The sequence below is a fragment of the Rhyacophila brunnea genome, unplaced genomic scaffold (assembly GCF_057557595.1).
Source record: "Rhyacophila brunnea isolate RB1 unplaced genomic scaffold, BYU_Rbru_1.0 scaffold_23, whole genome shotgun sequence".
Lineage (NCBI taxonomy): Eukaryota > Metazoa > Arthropoda > Insecta > Trichoptera > Rhyacophilidae > Rhyacophila > Rhyacophila brunnea.
Genome location: NW_028232893.1, coordinates 10,968,096 through 10,989,407, shown reverse-complemented (window position 1 = coordinate 10,989,407; position 21,312 = coordinate 10,968,096). Strand labels below are relative to the sequence as shown.

At 34.3% G+C, this 21,312-nt stretch overlaps 2 protein-coding genes across 4 annotated transcripts in view; one reads left to right on the top strand and one right to left on the bottom strand.

The window, feature by feature from the left end:
• The window catches only part of LOC147069478 (trichoplein keratin filament-binding protein-like), a 168,308-nt gene that overhangs the window by 105,952 nt on the left and 41,044 nt on the right, over positions 1 to 21,312 (top strand). The gene's annotated exons all lie outside the window — the stretch shown is intronic.
• LOC147069479 (peptidoglycan-recognition protein LB-like) overlaps positions 1 to 21,312 on the bottom strand; it is a 55,183-nt gene that overhangs the window by 23,453 nt on the left and 10,418 nt on the right. Inside the window, exon 2 of the mRNA XM_085950626.1 lies at positions 5,543 to 5,893. Within this exon, the coding sequence (XP_085806752.1) occupies positions 5,543 to 5,615 (73 nt within the window). The 5' untranslated portion in view covers positions 5,616 to 5,893. The remainder of the gene's footprint in view (positions 1 to 5,542; positions 5,894 to 21,312) is intronic.

Sequence of the window (21,312 nt, the reverse complement as noted above, 5' to 3'; positions counted from 1 at the left end):
TTATATATTATTATTATGTACGTAAGTAGGTGGTTACGTGCCATTATCAATGAACGTCGATTCATTGAAGTTATTTTTTTAATTCAATACCAAGTATTTCCCGACAACTTTAAACTTTACACTTTTCTATTATTATTATTACTATAGTATTATTATAATATAGTATATTATTATTACTATAGTACCACCCACGGGGCTGGCTGCGCGGCTTAAGCGTTGGACTATAACGCCGTGGGTCCCAGGTTCGAATCCTGGGTCTGGCAAGTACACATATTGTTTTTCAATTTGTGTATGAGTCAGGGTATGTACCTAATAGATTGATCAAGTGTCTGACATCCATTTCTCGTAAAAAAAAAATCTGTTAATACAAACCTCTACTCTGTGAAGGCCCATTTATGATCCTGTTAGGATCGGACAGGTCGGGAAAAAAAATAAAGTAATTAAATCACATTATTTTAGAGGTCAAACAAATTTTTGTTAGGAAGGTTCTAAAATTTAAATTTATTAGTTTAGGTAGGTACCTGTGGCTTGCGGTGGCTTTTGAGATCGGACATGCTAATCATCACGTATCACGTCAGCTGAATGCAGAACAATTCTAATGCTTCAAATACACTCTATGACGATCGGTCATATATATGTCGAAAAACCTGTTTCTTATGTTGGCATCCTGTGTCACAGGGTGTCACAGAGTGTAAATGCGATGTCATAGCTGTCATACAATATGTATGTATAAATGTCGGAATGGCATAGATTTGATCATAGACACTAACACGCTCTTGGCATATATGTGCCCGATCGTCATATAGTCTATTTGAACCATAACTCAAATTTTCTATACTTTTCAAAAGAGGTTTTTTGAAACATCCTACTTTAGTTATGTATTATTTATATAGACAAGTGTATGCACCATTTTTTCATCAATAATCCAACTAAAATTTAATGCATACATTTTACCATAAAAATAATAAATAATTTCAGTGAGTTGTTTCAAAGAACTCGTTAAAAAAATCATAGTTCTGCATTCAACTGACGACGATTCTATACTTGAACAGATATCTATATACCGTCTCAAACAGCGTTTTGTACGTAGGTATTTTATTCTACAAGTTCAACTAATCGATATTATGCAGTGGACACTTATGCAAAGAGGAAAATAAAAGTCCTCAATAATTGTAACGATGGCGTATTTACGATGTGTTTCGAATTATATCACATTTAAACTTTATTCTGACATCGTAATCGTCCCTACTGATTTTAGTATATTAAATTTTGACTACATAGTTCTGATTAAAAATACATTTATTACAATTTTATATATGTTTCTAATATATATTGCGTGGTCTCCTAAAGTGAGCGCAGCCGCCCCCTGTGAACGTCGGTGGGTTCTATAGAGTAATTGTTGGCCTCAGGGACAAGTGGACAAGATCTTAATGTAGACAAACTTGTAGCAAAGCACTAGCCTCATTCTTCCTGTTAGTTAGTATTCTTAATTTTACTAATTAGGTTAGGTTAGCTCAATAATAATGAGAAACCTAATTTGTTAATATACAATTTCTTCTCTGTTATTTATTTTTAAAACAGTTTTGTAATTATTTTAGTTGCAATTTTTTTTTTATTTTTCAAATTAGCATATTTGTAAGCCTATACGTCGCCGCTCAGCCATCGGGTTCGAATCAAATCGCGGGTCTGGCAAAATTACATGTTGTTTTTCAATGTGTGTTTGGACCCAGATCACGCAAGTAATGTGCTCAACATCCATTTCTCGTGAAACAACAATTTGTTACAAAACCTCGTCTTCAGGTGGCCAATATCCACATAATACCTATTATATTGGTGAAATAAAAAAAAAATACATTGATATTTTTTTATTAGTTGACGTATACCTACATAGAATTATTCCGGAACGGGGTGAAAAATTTACTTACTTATATTTAAAAATGTGAAGGTGAGCCAAAAAAAGTTTGGTAAACTATGGTCATACCTACATCAGTATCATGAAATGAAAATAACTAAACACAACAACTACTCAACCAATTAAATGTCTTATTGTTAAATACATACCTACTTGGGTAAGTAGTTGTAATTACTGTTGACTTGAACGGTTCCGGGTAACCCTGCCCCCATTGTTACATTAAACAATAATTAAACCACGTTATGCATTTATCGATCAAGCGACTTTTTCGCGAAACTGAATTCATTTTATTTAAGGTTTCCAAGTTCTGAGCATGGAAGGATTGAAAACGCGGTTAACAGTCACTTCAATGAAATCAATATTGTCGATTGTTTGAATTGGTTTAAATTCCTTGGAAAACTATTTAGTAGTGTTACTGTATAGAAACACTTCATCTGCTTATTTACTACGTCTATCGTATTGCCTTATCATAAATACCTATGCGAACATACAATGCATAATTTTATTGTCAAACAGAATCGATCTATATTTTTGTATGAAAGTGGTTCCACGCAAATCGTACGCATACAGTTCGCCGAATCACCGTTAACAATTTTTTGTAAAAGTTGTCGCACGGAAAACAGATGGCCGTACAGCATGGCCCCCACAAGGGGGGGGGGGGGCTGACAGGGCTCTAGCCTGGGGGCCGGGGCTCAGTTGGGGCCCGGCGTGGCGAGTTAACCAGATAAGTGAGATAAACACATATCGTAAATTTGCTCTAATAGTAAAAAATGTCTTTCAATAAATTTTTTACACAGTTTCTGTAAAATGTTTAATTGTGTATGGATACTCGACAACTCCATCATAATTAAAATGGATGAATGTATTAAAATATACAAAAAAAAAAAACACTAAATATACACATTCATTTTACTGCGTACACCATTTGGAAGACGCTAGGTACTGTAGAGCGTCACACTGACTTTATCCTTAGATATAGGTAGGGGAGCCCGCCAAAGATCCTAGCCTGGGGCCCGCTTCAGGATGTGGGGGCCATGCCGTACAGTATTGAAATAAAAAAATACGTGTTCGTGAAGCATTGTAGACAGTATTGTTCCAATTTTATTAGATTCTCGAAAGAAGAACAAGAACATTGATATTGATTTGTATCAAATATCTGATGAGTTACGAGTACCTACTTGCTAACCTTCTTTTGAGTCATTCAGAACTCTTTATAAATATATACGATGAAATTGTATTTTTAATTTACTTACGTATTTTCTTTCCAGTGGTTTTTATTACGTATTTTTGAGTGTTTTATTAGACATGAGTTTTAACTCAATGCTATACGACCATACGTTTCTGATACAATAAATAGCTCACGGCAAAATGCAAACGTACAATATTTTTCGGACACGGCTTAAAGTTTTATTTTTAAATTAACTGATGGGTAATTTTTTTTATATATATTTCGGAATGGCGCGATTCATATAATATATTCTGCAGTTTCATATTGTGTTGACAATTTATTGTTTTAGTAAAATATATCTCAGTATAATATTATGTTATTTTATGCGTTTATTACCAAAAACCGATAAGTCCCCATGTAGGTCAAAGTTGAACAAAAGGCGCGCAAATATTCTACGTCAAATATAACACAATAAAATAATGAATGATCTATAACTTCTAAACCCATACGAAAACTGTCTAAAGGCTTAGTTCTACGACATAGAAACCGATAAATTAAAACATTACAAACGAATGCCAATATGCTTACATTTCTTTACAATTAATTAATGGTTGATCGACTTATAATAATGGACACATTTACGTTTAAAAACAAAAACGTCTTTCACAGGAAAATTTTTAATTGTGGACATATTTGTAACTATTGAAAAATAGATAACTCATTTCAATAGTCATATTTTGTAAACCGAAACACCTGTTTAAAAAAGTTTCAAAACCATTACTTATGTATTATAATTTATAATTAATAGATCCCATTGAATTGAACATCATGTCATAAACCTGTATTTATTTAATTTATTATAGTCTTTCGTGACAAAAAATGAATTCATATGTATTTTTTACGATTAGCGTGATACTTTTAATTACCAATTAGCCATATACCTAATTAATATACGTATTTTAGATAGCAACAAGTAGGTGTCATAAAAAACAGATATTGACATTATCTATAATTTACACGGTATTTTAATTATTGAATCTGACGAAATTGGCAATGCTGCAGCCCTCATCTACGCGATGACGCATTAACGAAGTGATCGCACAGGGTTAAACGGGTAGATTTTTTGAAAAACTAATCATTTTATCAATTCGCATTCACTGCTGACTAGATAATTACTTTTTAAATACCAAATTTAAATAGCATGCTAATTATATCGAATGGCCACCTAATCGTTAGGGACTGGGCGCGTCTTTAGCGTCCAATGTATTAATAAATTTAAAATACGTGTAAATTACTGTGAGTGTCACCGTATTAAAAGTGTTACATATTTGGTGCATTACCGTTACCTATCATATGCTATGAACCAAGTGATTTAATTCCCGGACAAAGTGATGAGGTGATGACTGATGAATACATATTTGTTTAATTCATTATTTTGACTTACTATTTTCTGTATAAATTTACTTTTAGTTAGTCAAAAAAAATGATGTTATTTTGTTACATTAAACCTACCGTCCGTATGTTTTGTTTTCGGTCTTAACTCAAAAACTACTGAAACAATATTGATAAAACTTGCTCAGCTTATAGACTACATTATTGGTACCTAAGTAGCAGACTAGTAAACTTTATCTTGATATGTGATAATGATTTATTTCACCAAAGTGTTCAAGTACAATTTTATTTTATTTTTATTTTTTGTTCGGACTATTATAATAGGACATTAAAATATTATGCATGGTGTCCTTACATATTGCTCGGCCTATCAATAACATCAATATACAGACAGATATAAATATGTGCCAAAGTTAAACTGATTATTAGATATGTGTTAACTGTTATTTTTTGAGGAAAAACATTGTATTAATTAAAATAAAACACAATATTCAATTCTATAATGACCAGTAGCATTTTTGTCCGCTTTATAGGACATTTTCAACGGAAAATACGGAGTTTTACCTATGTGAAGCATACATTTCTAAAAAATACTTACATTTTCTATGTGCAATTTCACACGATATTGTAATGGTTTATATCTTTCAAAACACGTTAAAAGCATTCAAAAAAATATTTTCAAAAACCGATTAATTAAATGCTTATATGGCGGGTTTGTCAGGTTAATAAAATTGACATATTGTTGTAAAACGATGGAAAAGAAATAATCTAATCATTTAGGTACACGCCATGAAACGCAAAAACTTCGTTTACAATACGTATTGGACTGTGGCCGTATTGATATTTAATTAAAAATAAACGGATTGAATATTGTGCTTTACTTTAAATAATTAATATCAATTATTATAGATATTCCTATTAATAGATAAGATGTGTTAATACTATGTATCTCATTAAGTGGGTGATATTATATTATTCAAGTTAGTTTTTTACTTAGGAAGTGTTTCAATTAAACAAAAGATTGCAATTATTATAATATTATAACACTTATTATGAATGTTATGACTCACCTTCCGGCAAGATGGCGCACATGGCGACGCCGGACAGTGCCGCCACCACGAAGAAAGTTGCGTGGAACTTCATTACAACACTTTTTTTTTAACTCTTTACTATACAATGAGCAGTTGATCAATGATACCTCTGTACGTATCGCTTCAGTTTATATATTCGGCGGCCAGCCTTACAACAGTCGACCTTTATCAGTCGAAATAATCCTTATCGACGAATCTCTGACACCATCTCCTTCCATTCCTTGCTGATGATAGATATGACTGTTCCTCTGACGTCTCCAGGATAGGGTATTATCTAGTTTTGGAAAATTCCCCTATCAGTCATCGTTGTGGATTTCGAGATTGGGAATCCTAAAAATAACCAAGTATTGTTATTACGTTACGTATAATTAATTTGGAGACGTAATGTACATATTATTTGTATATGTAGTAGTTTTAAAACATTTTTTGTTTGTAATGCGCGAACCAAATTGATGTGCATGTCATGGTGCATGTCGCCTACTGTCACGCTGTCGCAGCTACAAATGTAGTCTATGGTTTCGTCATTTTGCAGAATATTTTGAACCATCGCCATCTCTGTAAATTCACTGAAGAATGACACTAATGAAGAGTGCCTACTTAGTATTATTATGTTAAAATACTTGCGGCATGACATCCATAGATAATATTTTGAACAGAACCCAACCTGCAGACCATGGATAATAGACAACATTCTTATCGAAAATACATAGTACCTACCAACCGCTAAAAACCAAAAAAACCTGATTTTGACATGACATTCGAAGAGTGTAGGCATGTGGAATATGATAAAAACGTGGTGTCGATGCAGTGTGGTACAACGTGAGGTGATCTGATTGTTGTTCTGGTGATTTCGGCAAATTTTGCCAACTGACAATGTTCGTTTAAAGGTTCAAAATGTGCTACGGGATGGGAGCATCAGTCTGATAACATTTTAAACACTAAGAACAACGACATTACACACTTTTTTCCCGTAGCGGCAGCTTACTGTGACGTCACGTGATAGTCCGCGACATGCACCTAAATTTGGTTCGCGCTTTAATCCTACGATTTTTGAGTTATTCGTGTTGATGGGTGTTACCTATATTCAGAACGATCATAAGATAACATAGAATCTTATAGCGTCTGAACACGTGCATGGATTTACTTGCACAAATAGTGTGTATTTTAAACTATTGATATAATAACTGTTTACACGTAAAAGTGCTGTCAGTCTCTCCAATCTCATTCTTCAAGCGTAAGCGTGTCGCGATGTTGTCATCGTATTGGTGATATTTGACAGATTTAGGAAGGTTCGGACAAGTTTGTAGGTAATCGGTAGACGTCAAAATATTCTGTGCGGTGTAGGTGGTTCGTATTTCTTCCGGCAGGTTCGCCATTATCGTTCTACAGCGCATTATTGCGTGAAAATTCAGAAACTTCTGTTTTTTTATACATCCATGGAATCTTGCAACTTTCTTGTTATGGCCGCGATAATACGTAGACACTGTCAGCAATAAATCCATACACATATAAACGGGGTATTAGTTATATTAGGATAATTCTGAAGGTGGATTTATAACGCGAAATATCTGCCAACACAAATAACCAACTAACAAAAATCTTTATTTTTAAACCATTATAATGGAGTTCGACTACGTAAACGCCAGTTTGGGTGCATATTTCAATGTCATTCTAACGCGATTTTAAAATATAGTCGCTTATTGTAGATTGTGCCAAGGGTCTTCGGTTCAAATCCCGTCAAATTGTCGTGTTGTTTTTGTAAAAGTAAAATAACTTTTTTGGAGGCTCTCATTCATTACGCCCGAGAGCAGGCAGTGCCGGATTTATACTTGAAGGCTTAATATTTATTGAGAGCCCTAAAAAACACATTAAAACATTTTTCTAATCATACTCTCCATGCATGATTTTTCTCGCAAAATCACTAAATACTAGTATTTAATCAAAATCGATTAATTGACTCTATCGCCTTTTATAGCAAGTGAAGTTAATCGATTTTGGCTAACGGTTTTCCGTAAATAATTTTTAATTCGCAACAATGGCAATTAGTTTCAGTTATACTGAGAAAACATCTCAAAGCGTTTCGAACGTTTGGAAATATTCTACTGTAGAAAGGAAAAAGTACGTAACCCTCAGTTTTTTCAAAATAAGTTTTATTGGATAAAAACACTGTACACGACTAAATTAATACACTTTGCTTTCAAATGATGTAAGCTGCAAATGTCATAGGAAGTGAAGTGGGAAAAACGACTTAACCATTATTTTTGATGGTTTTTCTTTAATTAACTCAATAATTACTATCAGATTAAAGAAATAAAAAGCAAATTGTTAATTATCATGCAATTTTCTATTTGTATATTTTGTATTTTAACTTTGACCGAAAACCATAAAAATACGTTTTTATGCCTTCTGTAAAATTTGATTTGTATGGATTACGTCCTTTTTCCTTTCTACACTCGATATATAGAATCTTCTAGACATTTGCAATGTTTGCAATTTGTTACTTCTGTCATAGGTATCTAATTGTAAATTCGCCAAATGCGGGAAACGAACCCACCATCTTTGCAAGCGATTTTACGTATATTATTTATGCAAGCGATAGTCTGCCACTCATCCACATCAGACGCGGTTGGTTTCTTAAACGGCCCCTGTAGTCCAGTGCGTAAGACGCTGGCCTTTCATCCGGGGGCTCCCGGTTCGACTCGGTGAGGTCACAATATATTTATGCGATTTTTTCAAAACCTGGGTGTTTTTGTTTGTTTCACTTATTACTAATTACACTACTGTTACTAGGGCTGGTGGCCCGTTATAATGTTAAAAAGAATAAATATATTATACTTGACTTGTACAAAATAAAAAATAAATACAACTTTTGAGTGTCGTGCGTGCTATATTGCAACAATAACCTTGAACATGCGGATATACGATTTTTTCTAGTGCGCAGGAATTAGATAGAATCAAAGCGATTATTGTTCAGGTTACTATTCTCGACTATTTATTTATACAGCATATATTAGGTACTCTCAGTAGATATATATATACATATTATATAAATAACTTAAACTATAAAATAAAATTTAATAAATCGAAATACCCGAGCTGTGGGGAGCGCATTGACTAGTATTGCACCCATGGCCCCTACACCCTGAAGCGGAACCCCAGGTTCTTGGCGCCCACCTCTCTACCCATTGCAGTGTGACGCTCTACAGCAGTATTTCCCAAATGATGTTCTGCGTGTTAAAATTAACGGTATTCTGTGTGTATCTAACATTTTTTTATTTTTTTTAATAAATCCACTTGAGTAAATTTGTGGTGAAATAAAGATATCGAAGAAATTTCTTCTGTAGCTTGTAAGAATTTCATGAGGACTCCATATAATGGACCCATATTCAAGAATACTTATGGTATACGCTTTATAACTTTTCAAATTTTTTTATACTTTTTACTACACTGATACGCCTCTTTGCCTGATTACCTCGCATAAAATTAGATCAAATTATATTCACTTCTATTAATACAAATTTAGTAATAAATAAATATATACTATACTTATGTAAAAAAATATTTTTAGAATATATTACATCATTGTCATCCTAGAGCTGGAGTGCAAAGTTATGAAGTGGCAACTCTACTATTCACTGTACTTACATCAATCATATTGTATCACTTTATCTCGCTCAGTACCCCTCCGACTATATAACTATGTTATTTTGTGGCACATATGGCAGTTATAGTTAAAATCTAAAAAACACCAAAATATTGATGGATATTCATTGAACGTTGTTGAATTGAGCGAATTGCACTGCTTGGATCCATAATTTTAAACAGGCAACGTTTTGCAGATGTCAAATTGAGGATATACTGTCCGACAAGAAGATTTAGGCACAAGCCGGAAGACGCTGTCGTCGACTAAATGGGAGGAGTTTGTTAGTTTATAATGGAAGTGCGGTTCAAAATGGGATGAGCTTGTTAGTACACAGTTACAACACGTAGCCAAGAAGATCATGTCGTACAGTAGATAGAAGAGTGGCCTACATAAAACTGCTTTCTGGTGTGACAGTTGTTTTCGAATTCTTTATAAATTTTCAACCAAAAATCAATCATTATAATCCAATGACTTCAGGTGCACAGTAGTGGGGATAATGTAAGCAGGTATTGATACACCACAATTATATGTGTAGAAAAAACAACTTCAAAAATCTTAATCGGGGTTCTTACCGGTCTCATCATGACACAAACTTTGCTTAATCTACACATATATATCGGATTATAAAATAAGAGATATATATATTTTAATCTAACTCTCGATAAGTTGATTGTGTCACGAATTGTATGGCATATTGCACCATTTTGTTTCAACCACATATCGTCCAGACTCCAGACCAAAATCATAATATAATTTATGCCAGAAAAACATCAGTAATCATGTTTTTGTAGCGTTCTCCATTGACAGTAACTGCACTGTCATTTTCGTTTTTAAAAAAATACGTTCTAATTACACCTACACACCAAAAACCATACCAAACTGTTAATTTTTGTGGATGTAGCATGTATGTGGGCATAGCATGTGGGTTTTCATTACTCCAAATGAGACAATTGTGGATATTCATTTAACCAAAAATGAGCTTCGTCGCTGAAGATGATTTTTTCATGAAATTATTGGTCTGTTTCAAGTAACCTACTCTAAATCGCAAACAGCAAAATTTCGACGCACCAAATGGTCATTCGGTTTAACTTCTTGTCTTAAATATATTTTATACGCCTAGTAGTGTAGTGCCTATTCTCTATATATTCTCTATAACTCCTTAGTTAGAAGCAGACTTGAGAGTGGGTCTATCGTTTGGGCCCCGCATCAGTTGAAGTACGGCCTTATGGTGGAGAGAGTCCAAAAGATTTTTTTAAGACTCCTTTACTTTCGGCTGTATGTATATTATCCGTGGCTCTACCCGACTGATTTTCTCTTAGGGATGCTTACATACCGTAGCTTAAAATTTAGAAGGGATCTTTATTTAGCTACATATTTTTTCAGACTTATACGCGGCGTAAATGTGAACTCTGCCATTCTTGGTGGTGTTGGCTTGTGTGTCTCTGATAATCACCTTAGGAATCGAGGGCATCCGTTGTTTGTTCTCCCACGGTGCAGAACTAACCTGCCATTAGTAATGCCAATTGGGAGGGCAGTAACCATGTTTAGGTGGACCGAATTTAGGTGGACGTTGTTTTATAAGTTTTTAAGATAGGGTCTATCAAAGTTCACTTTGTGTGCTTCCATCTACTTTTATTTTGTTACTTATTTTATTTATTTTCTTATTTTATTACTTATTTTCTGTTTTTTTTATTTTTAAAAATTATTAACACTTATTTTATGTCATGTCATGAACGCTTTGAATTTATAATTTGTTATGTTCATTATATGTAAAATAAATAAATTTTAATTGAATTTGAATTGAATTGAATTGAATTGCCCTAAGAAAGTTCAAGTTCTTGAGAATGACTGATTGATTATTCTGGCTTTTTATACAAACACTGATTCACAACATCGATATTTTCAGCAGTGGGTATCTACGTTTACATTTTTGACGGGTAGGATTTTTAACATCACAAACATTACCATTTGACTCCAATTTTCCAATTGAACAGTAAGCTCTGTAGGTCGATTATTTTGACCATAAATTTCACCTAATGCCCGTAACGTAGCTCGAATAGACTTTTGTTATAATGCATTTTAACAATATTTGCACCTATACGCTGTACAACTGTGTATCTTTCCATGATGATTTGCCAAACAATACTGAACACAGATGTTAATTTTGGTGGGAATCAGAAAAAAATGGCTGCCGTGAGGTTTAAAAAAATCTATATTGTATGTATACATGGCCCCACATCGTGAAGTGGTCCCCCAGGCCAGGATCTTTGGCGGCCCCCCTACCTATCGCTAATGTTAAAGACATTGTGATGTTCTACATTAGCGTTTTCCAGATGGCGTTTGAGGCAAAATTAAGGGTATTCAGTGTCATTTTAGCGTTTTTTTTTTGTATCTTTGAATACATCCACTTGAATTATGGAATTGTCTAGCAGTAACACACAATAATCAAAAATTGTATTCCACAATTACGTATTTTGAGGCCTGTCAGCCCCATCTTATGGGGCCATGTGCTTAGACGTAAATGTATATCTTTCAATTAATAATAAACATCTCCATAGTTTTTAAATTGACGAGATAGTTTCATAATTACGTAAAGGTACATGGGTCAATGAGAAATGGGACCAGTTCCAAGAAATAAAAACTATAATTCTGGTCGCAAGGAGTGCCTTTCTCAAAATGAGACGCCTCCTTAGCAATCGAGACCTTAACCTAGGTCTGAGACTGCTTATGATACGTTGTTATGTTCTCTCAATTCTATTCTATGGCATGGAACAGGGAACTCAATAATAATGGGAACTGAAATACATAACGGGTAAGGCGATATCAGGTAGCCGACTCGAGTAAGGAAGAAGCCGGGGTAAACTTACACACGTGTCAAGAATACGTTTTACGTCGTATACTGAAAACTGCTCTCGGCTTATGCATTTACGCTCATTTAATGTTGGTCACTTCACATTCACGTGGCTGGGACATGTATTCCGGATGCCGCCAAAAAGTGCAGCACTTCGTACCCTTGTGGCACAGCCTCAAGGGTTCCGTCGCCGTGGCCGGCCCTCCCTCACCCTGCAGCGATGCTACAAAAGCGACCTACGTGCTGCAGGTCTGACATGGCGGGAGGCACAGGAGTTAGCGATGGACCGAGGGAAGTGGCGCCAACTTGTGCTTGCCCTATGCCCCAATGTTGGGACGTGACAGGGTGAAAGAAGAAGAAGAATGTTGGTGATTTACACACACTATTGCACGTGCTTAATGCGTGCTTAAGGGCCCGCTGAAGAGCCCGCCGTTCAAATATAATTTAGTATAAAAAGGACCTCGGCGTCGTAACTACGTCAATTTAAATCGATCTTTTCGCAAAAATCACTAATCATCGGAGATTTTATTTCAAGAAATATTATTATTATTACTGATAATTTCTGCCGCGCGGAGAATTATTATTATTTTATGAACACCTGCGACATGAAGCCGATCAGAAAACAGGGCTGTCAAAATAATATTAAGCATTCATATTTTTTAAATGTTAATTTCATCATGGTTTTTAATCAAACCTGTGCAAGTACGTACTGATAACTTGGGTGGATTTTGTAGCAAACATACTATTGATACATATACGGGTATATTATTATTATAACCCAATTCAAATTGAACATAGGTTGATACTCAAATACTATTATAGTATGTTTATGATTTCGAGAAAATAATACGATGGTATAATTAATCCATATCAATTATTTGAAAACATTACATTCGCACTTTGCACAAAATTACAAACACATTCGAAGTTTGCCGCACACGTACAGACCACGTGATATTTGTTTACGCAAAATCGTCGCTTTTCAAAATGGCGAATTTGATTACCAGATTTTACTGCGATGAATCAGTATGTTCCTTTTTGTCTTTTTTTATTCGTAGGTTTGTTTACTATGTACACCGAGAAATTTCCATTTATAAACTCGGAAACGATTTTTACAGAAGAGTTTTGGAATATAATGCAACCAAAACTGGAAAAAATTCTATCATGGGTGTTGACTTCCTGAATTAGCTAACCCCAGGTCCATGCCACTACGTGAACCACAGTGGATATTAAGCCATTTCCACACTGGCAACAAGTTGCTGGCAACCTCATTAAATTTTACGATACTTACCATAATTGCTTAAGAAATTTTACAATAATTATCGTAAAATCTAACGAGGTTGCCAGCAAATTAACTTGTTGCCAGTGTGGACCCGGCATTAGATGCACAAAACTTAAATAATATATATTATAAATAAAAATTTAAAATTATAAATATATATTATGATTTATGTCTTCGACAGCCCTGATGAAATAAATGTGAAATATGAGTCGGATCAGTCACAGAGCAAATTTATTAACACAAACAACTTTGACACGACCTTTTTATATTAACTAGTAGACCAGATATTATGGACCACATGTTAAAAAATCATATTTTCAATTCTCAAGGCCATTTCTGTAGAACGTCCTCTTAAGACTCAGCTGAACAGGAACAAGGTCATTCATAGTTTAGTCAGAAATAAACCTCAGCGTTGAAAGGACGTCATTTTAATTCAGTCTAACCTCAAAAACCTCTAACCATCGGGATTTATTTTAAGAAACGCAATAATTATTAATTACAATTCTCGGTCGAACGAATATCATTATTATTATTATTATTATCCCTTCAAAGATAACATGTATGCGCCGTAACCTGAAGCCGGCCGAATGAATACAGGGCTGTCAAAATAATATCAATCTAATTTTCCGTTTTAAAGAGTTACAAATTTAAAGTTAAAAATAGCTTACTGTACAGATGGAATAATTACATACTTCCAAGCGTCAAACGGCATACAACATTCATCTAAAATAATTATGAAAAGACTGGCTGATTATGTTATGTTATTTTTGTATTGTTCTTATTTTTTTGCTTATCAAAATATTTCACATATTATCTGATGATGTGTATTTTGGATATATCGTAATATGTATCTTGTCTCATTAAAATTGCTATTAAGTTGATATAACATAGGAAAATCTGTAAATCATTAAAATGTTAATTTCGTTATAGTTTTTAATTAAACCGGTGCAATTACATATTAGATTTAAACACTGTTGTACTGTGTGACTTTTATAATATCAGATAGCCTTACGCGAGATGGGCAAGATAAAAAATAAAACTGCACACAATTAAAAACAATTTATCATAAAAACAAGTAAGACGTCTTCGACAGCCCTGGGTGATTCGAGTCTGTCTGCAGTTTTTTTTGTCTTGTTCTCGGCGATCCGCTAGCTTTGAATAAAAAAAGTAATCTGTGGGTGACCACGTTAATAATCATTTTTTATAAGTATAAATTATTTCTTGCATTGGCTTTACTTACCAACAAAATACAATAATTATTGTACCTACCAACTAAAAGTAAAGTTGCGTTACTTGTTTTTAAAAGTGTCAGACTAAATTTAAACCAATCTGGTAAGTAATAAAAAGTCACTTTCTTTTTATAATAAACTATATTCCACGTTTTTTTTAAATATGCATTAGAATTAAACAATATGTACCTATTTTTTTTTAATAATTATGTAATATGTCTTACACATTCAAAATAAATACTATTCATTAATAATGTTTTCTTGGATAGCACATGAAATAAAAATGTAGGTAGATGTGTATTTCAACATCCTTCGTATGTTTAGTTAAAGGTTTTCAGGTTAAAACGTTATTAATATATTATTATGTTTATATCGTGGCTATCCATCATATTGGTTGCAATTACTTGCCACCAAATAGCTGATTAACAAATTGAATTTAGTAACATTTACGTATATTAGAAGATATCATTTTTTGGTCACCCCATTCTTTATTCACTTCGACAGTGTTTATGATTTAAATTTAATTAAGATAACATTAATTACTTTAGACCAAAGCATTGTCGGCGACCTTTGAATATTACCAGTAGAGCAACAATTCCGGACCACATGTAAAAAAATCATATTTTCAATTCTCAAGGGCAATTCTGTAGAGCGTCCCCTTAAGGTAGGACACTCACACATTCAAAACCCTACATCAAGATGCGGCATATTGAAATAGCCTATCGGTATTCTATTTATTATCTGTTCTGTGGCATGGAAGTATGGACGCTAAACCAATAGATGTCACGGAGACTTGAAGCTTTCGAGATGTGGTTGTATAGACGCATCCTCAAAATTCCTTGGACTAACCGGTTGACAAATGTTGAAGTTCTCAATCGAATGGGGAAGGACCGAGAAGTTCTACGTAGTATCAAAACCAGGAAACTACAGTACCTCGGCCACATTATGAGAGGACAAAAATACAGCATTCCCCAACTTCCCCATACAAGGAAAGATCAATGGTAAGCGTAGCAGTGGACGGCGCCGCATTTCGTGGCTTAAGAACATCCGTGATTGGTACGAGTGCAGCTCCATTGAACTGTTCCGGGTAGCAGACGACAAAGCTAAGATCGCCTTGATGGTGGCCGACCTCCGCTAGCGGATGGAACAATAAGAAGAAGTTTCATAATATTGTCTATTTTTTTTACTTCAGCGTTTCTTTATATACATTCCAAAAACAAATAACCATTATAAATATTATAAACACATTAATCTAGTACTTAACCATATTAGTATGTCATGTTTTTTTTTTTTTTTTTTATTTACCTCTGCAATTATGATGTGTACTATATCTTTTATTTTCAGCGCCGTCACAATTATTTTATTTTCAGCGCCGTCACAATTATTTTATTTTCAGCGCCGTCACAATTATTTTATTTTCAGCGCCGTCACAATTATTTTATTTTCAGCGCCGTCACAATTATTTTATTAGGTAAAGTTATATTATTGGATGTATATTTACATTTTATTATCTGAAAAAAATATTGTAAATATTTTTTGTACTGCGATGTGTCATACTTTTCAACTACTATTTTCCTCGTGTTAAAACTACTCTATATTATAAAAGATAAGCAAACATAATAGGTATAGGTAATATGTTTTTTTGCAAAGACTGCCCGTACATGGCGAACCACACGTCGCATCCACTTTTCCGGGTCAGTACACCGCGAAACACGGTTGCGTGTAAACTGTGCGTAAAACATTTCACCGTAGCACAGTTATTATCGGAAAGAGATGACCGTTTACTATACGGTCTCCAATTTTATTAGATTCAATATGAACATTAATTCAATTTTCATTGCTGATTTTGGCAAAATTCATGAATTCAGGAATGAAAACTTAACCTAACCTAACAAATCATCCAGTAAGTATCTTGGCTATTTTCAAAATTCGTTTGCTGCTGGCTTCCTGTAAAGTGTAAACCGACAAGAACCGTGTTTTATTTAGATATTAATTTTATATCAGTACTATACGACCGAAAGAGGTTGGATGGTCTTTAATATACGGCCATATAATATTTTCGATACAACATTATTTCACGGTGAAGTGTGATACGGCGAACTGGATACATCCAAGTTTCCGGACACGATTGCTTCTACGTACCACCTTTCCGTCATAGCGATTATAACCTAAGTTATATTTAAGTCTGTTTACTGAAAGCCAGGCAGGAACAGCGGCAATTTTCATAGCCAATTTCGGCAAGAATTCATAAATTCAAGAATGTTAACCTAACCTAATCTAACAAATAATTCAGTATGTCGGCTATGTTTAAAATTTGTTTGCCGCTGGCTTCCACTAAACAGACAAGAACATATTCAATTTTCGCCCACTTCTCGTAGCAGACTGGGTGATACCAAGTAGTTGAATATACATATCAAGAGGGACGCATTTTCTTTTGTGATTCGTCTACCCAAGATGATAATATACATGTAAAGTCATTATGCCAGCTCCAGAAGTGGGCGTGGCTCCCACTCCTTACCTACGTACATTAAGAGTAGGTACATTGTGCACGTCTCGGTTTCGTATGGATAATATGAGGGATATAGTTTCTTTTGTAATTCGTGTACCCAAGATGATAATATACATGAAAATTCATTATATTATGCCAGTTCTGGAACTCGTTATGGCTCCCACTTCATACCTCTTTAACCTGATACTTTAAGGGCATCACGCGTAATTGGTCCCTTTCTAGTGCGCGTCGTCGTTTTTCACGTGTAGCGATGGACGCGAAAGGGTTCTGGCTCGTGGCAAGTAATCGGCGATGCAGGGCTGAAGGCGGACAAGGGGTAAAGCATCCTGATGGGAAACGGGGCTTTCTAATAAGGGATTTTAATTTTGTTATTTGGTCTTTGCAGCAGATTGATCAGTTGACAGTTCAAATATGTGCTAATACCCCGTTTACACGTGCATGGATGTACTGTGCACAGTAAGAAAATGTATGGAGGAATATGTATTATCCTGCAGTTGGCAAGATTGCGTGCATAAATCAAACAAGATTGGAAGATTCCAAATTGTGATGATTTATTGCGCGCAAGTAAGATTATTTTCGATCTGCGCCTGCGCAGTAGAGCGATAGGGGCGCGAACATGCCGGTAAAAAATGAACTACTCATTTTTAGCTCCGATTTTCAATACGACCTGTCAGATAGTAGTATAAAATGACAACATCGCGCCTCGCTTACTCTTGAAGAATGAGATTGGAGAGAGTGTCAGCACTTTTACGTGTAACATTTATTGTCATGACAGTTTAAAATAAGCACAATTGCCGACAGTAATTCCATGCATGTGTACAGGCGCTATTATGTACAAATATGTAGTGAATTGTATTCCTATGTATTTTAAAACTAAGGTATAGTCAAATCCTTTTACAGTGGCTAATTTTTTTTCTTACTTTTTACTTACGCATATTTCTGGTGTATTTCAAAATTACGTATTTTCATTAAAAAGAATCTAATATACTTTTTAAATTACTTTTTGATTTTGTGTATATTCAGAATTTAATATAAAATAATACAAATAATAATTATTTGCAAACGCAAGAACATCATTAATAAATTTGTTAACACCTGACGCCATCTGTAATCCTGTTAGTATTACCTTGATTATTTACAAAGGTGGTTGTCGTTAAATTGACTGGAATTTGAAACATCGCGGTTAACATACTTAGTCGTATTATTTCGCATTAAGGTTATTATACTTCAGCTGAGGCATGGTCTAAAAAGATCGTGACTAGGCGATGCGCGGATTGTGCAAATGACAACAAAAATGACGACATAATTCAACATGCGTCCTTTTAATGTTATGTTTATTATTATATTCGTAATAATAATAGTATATTCAATTGACATGTTTTCTTTTTCAAGTATGTACATCCGGATCGTTTTTTAGTAATCTTTACATGATTTAAGAATATATTCCTCCGACGCCATCACAAAACAAATTGACGTGTTCACACCTCGACTGTCAGTCTCCGATCGGCGACGAGTGCAAAATTTCGTCCCACCTACTGTTGAAAATTATTTGCCGTTTCACTTATGTATGCTCTTAACGAAAAATACCAATATGCATGGGTACGAAAAAGCGATTTTCAGTTGTATTTAATTGTGTTGAAAAGACATTGTAGTAAACAAACCAATACAACTGCGATTCGCCTTTCGTGCCTCTGTAGAATTATCCCCGTTGGTTACTTACATTGGTGGCGGTTGTTGGTTAAATATCGTGGTTAGTTTTGAACTCAGTTTCATATTTTTATGCCAGTTTTATTATTGTATTGTTGAACGATTTTCCGCGTTTAAATTCAAGAGAATTTCTTCGATCCGATAAATTATCGATCCACGCGTGTTTGTTGATTGAAAGCATGGCAACATTTAGATTAGATTATAAGAAATACAATCTTAATATGACAGCGATTATAATAAATTGATAGATCACGTAAATATCCGTAGACCGATGGATTACATTATTTTTTATTCAATGTAATGAAATAATAATAATAAACACATAATAAACCGTTTTATTATTCAATTAATAAAGTTGTGAATTTATTGAGATCGTCGTCACACGTCGCGTACTGTCACGGCGATCGATTTAGTCTATGGTTTCATCATTTTGCAGAATATTTTGAACGATCACCGTCTCTGTAAATTCAAGATGGAGAGTGCCAACTCTAATGTAATGAATTATTATTCATTATTCATGCTAATTTTAATTAATTTTAACAGTTCCTACGTGTGCGTACGTTAAAATTACTTGCGATATTACATCCATAGATAGTATTTTGAACAGAATCTAACCTGCAGACCATAGATAATAAACTACATTATTATAGAAAATACATAGTGCTAACCGCAAAAAATAAAAAAAACAACACGCGATTTTGATACGAGTCGAAATGATTTAGGTACTTATGTAGAAAATAATAAAAAAACGAAGCATAGAGAGTAGATAGTCGGGAATCCCTTGAACAGTTGAAACCGCCCAACCTAGCTCCCCGCCTTTTTTTCGCGCCAAAGTTTGATGACTTCAATCTATATCCGTATCTCATATCTCATGTGAAAAGCTAAATACACGTAATGTTTAATTTCCCCGAATTCGGGGTTTTAATTAAAGTCTAACCCCATCCTTATCTGTACTTACACTGTACTACTAGTGTGTCGAATTACAGTGATGCCAACCGTACTATAATTATAGTACAATACTATAATTTTAATTTCGCGAAAAATGTAAAATACTGTAGTCTTACGCCAAATATGCCAAAATACTATAATTTTAAAGGATTCAAGACGTAAAATGTTCCTGTACTATATATTTTTCAGAAATACTATAATTTTTACACCTTTATACTATAATCAGCATAGAATAAGATGGCAACACTGGTCGAGTATAATATTATTATATAAAGTATTAAACAACATTACAATTACTTCGTGACAGATTGACGGAGAGGTATGGCAGTAGTAAAGTTGATTGAAGTCTGTTTACTGGAAGCCAGGCGGCAACAGCGTCAAATTTTCTGGCCGATTTCGGCAAAATTCATGAATTCAAGAATGATCACCTAACGGTTAACCTAACCTAACCTAACTCAACGAATAATCCAGTATAGGTATCGGCTAATTTCATAATTTGTTTGCCATCTTCTAGTGTTAACTAAGCCCAATGACATTATTAATGGACAACTCACTCAATACAGTAGCTAGCAAGTAAATTCGTGCATAGCGACATTCGCACATGCATAGGTATACGTCACGCAATTTCCATTATGCGATATCACGCATTGGGAATTTATAGAAATATCACCTTTATTGTAATGGCGTTAAAACAGTGTTTCTAGTGTCAATGTTCATTTGAGCGAACCTGTTCAAACCGAACCGTTCGGCAGACCCGACAAAAAGCATCGGGAATTTATAGCAATATCACCTTTATTGTAATGGCGTTAGAACAGATTATGGCCCAGGGGGGGGCAAACTGCGGCCCGCCGGGTATTTTTTTGCGGCCCGCCATCATTAATATTGTACTTCTTATTACGAATAACTTTTTTATAAATTTTTAAAAAATATTGACAAAAGATTATAATTTGTTTAGCAATAGTACCTACGCGATCCATTTTCAAAAGATATTGATAGTGTACCGACAGAGCTACAACATGAAATTATTGATCTGCAGTGTGACACTGATTTAAGAGAATTGCATCGTCGTGAAGAAATCTCCAAATTTTACAATGCCCTTAATTCAGACAAATTCGACCAACTTAAAAATTATGCAAGAAAAATATTCGTTATTTTTGGATCAACCTATATATGTGAACAAACATTTTCGATCATGAACCTCAATAAAAATTCTTTACGATCAAATATCTTCGATGCCCGTTTACAAGCAGTTTTTAGAATATCAACTACAAAATTAACACCTGAATTTAAAAAAATGTACAACAGTTTCATTCTTCTCATTATTTTTTTTGTAATGTTTATTTTTCGTGATACTAAATAGTGTATATCTAAAAATGGTATTTTACTTGCGGCCCGCCCGCTCATTTTGAATTCTTGAATTTGGCCCTCCATCCAAAAAGTTTCCCCCCCCCCCCCCCCTGGATTATGCCGTTCGGCAGACCCGACAAAAAAGTGAGTGTCATTTTTTGCCAGATGCTTCGTTCATATTAATGTCATTGACTAAGCCATATCCAAGAATGGTGAGAGGTAGCCCTGCCATC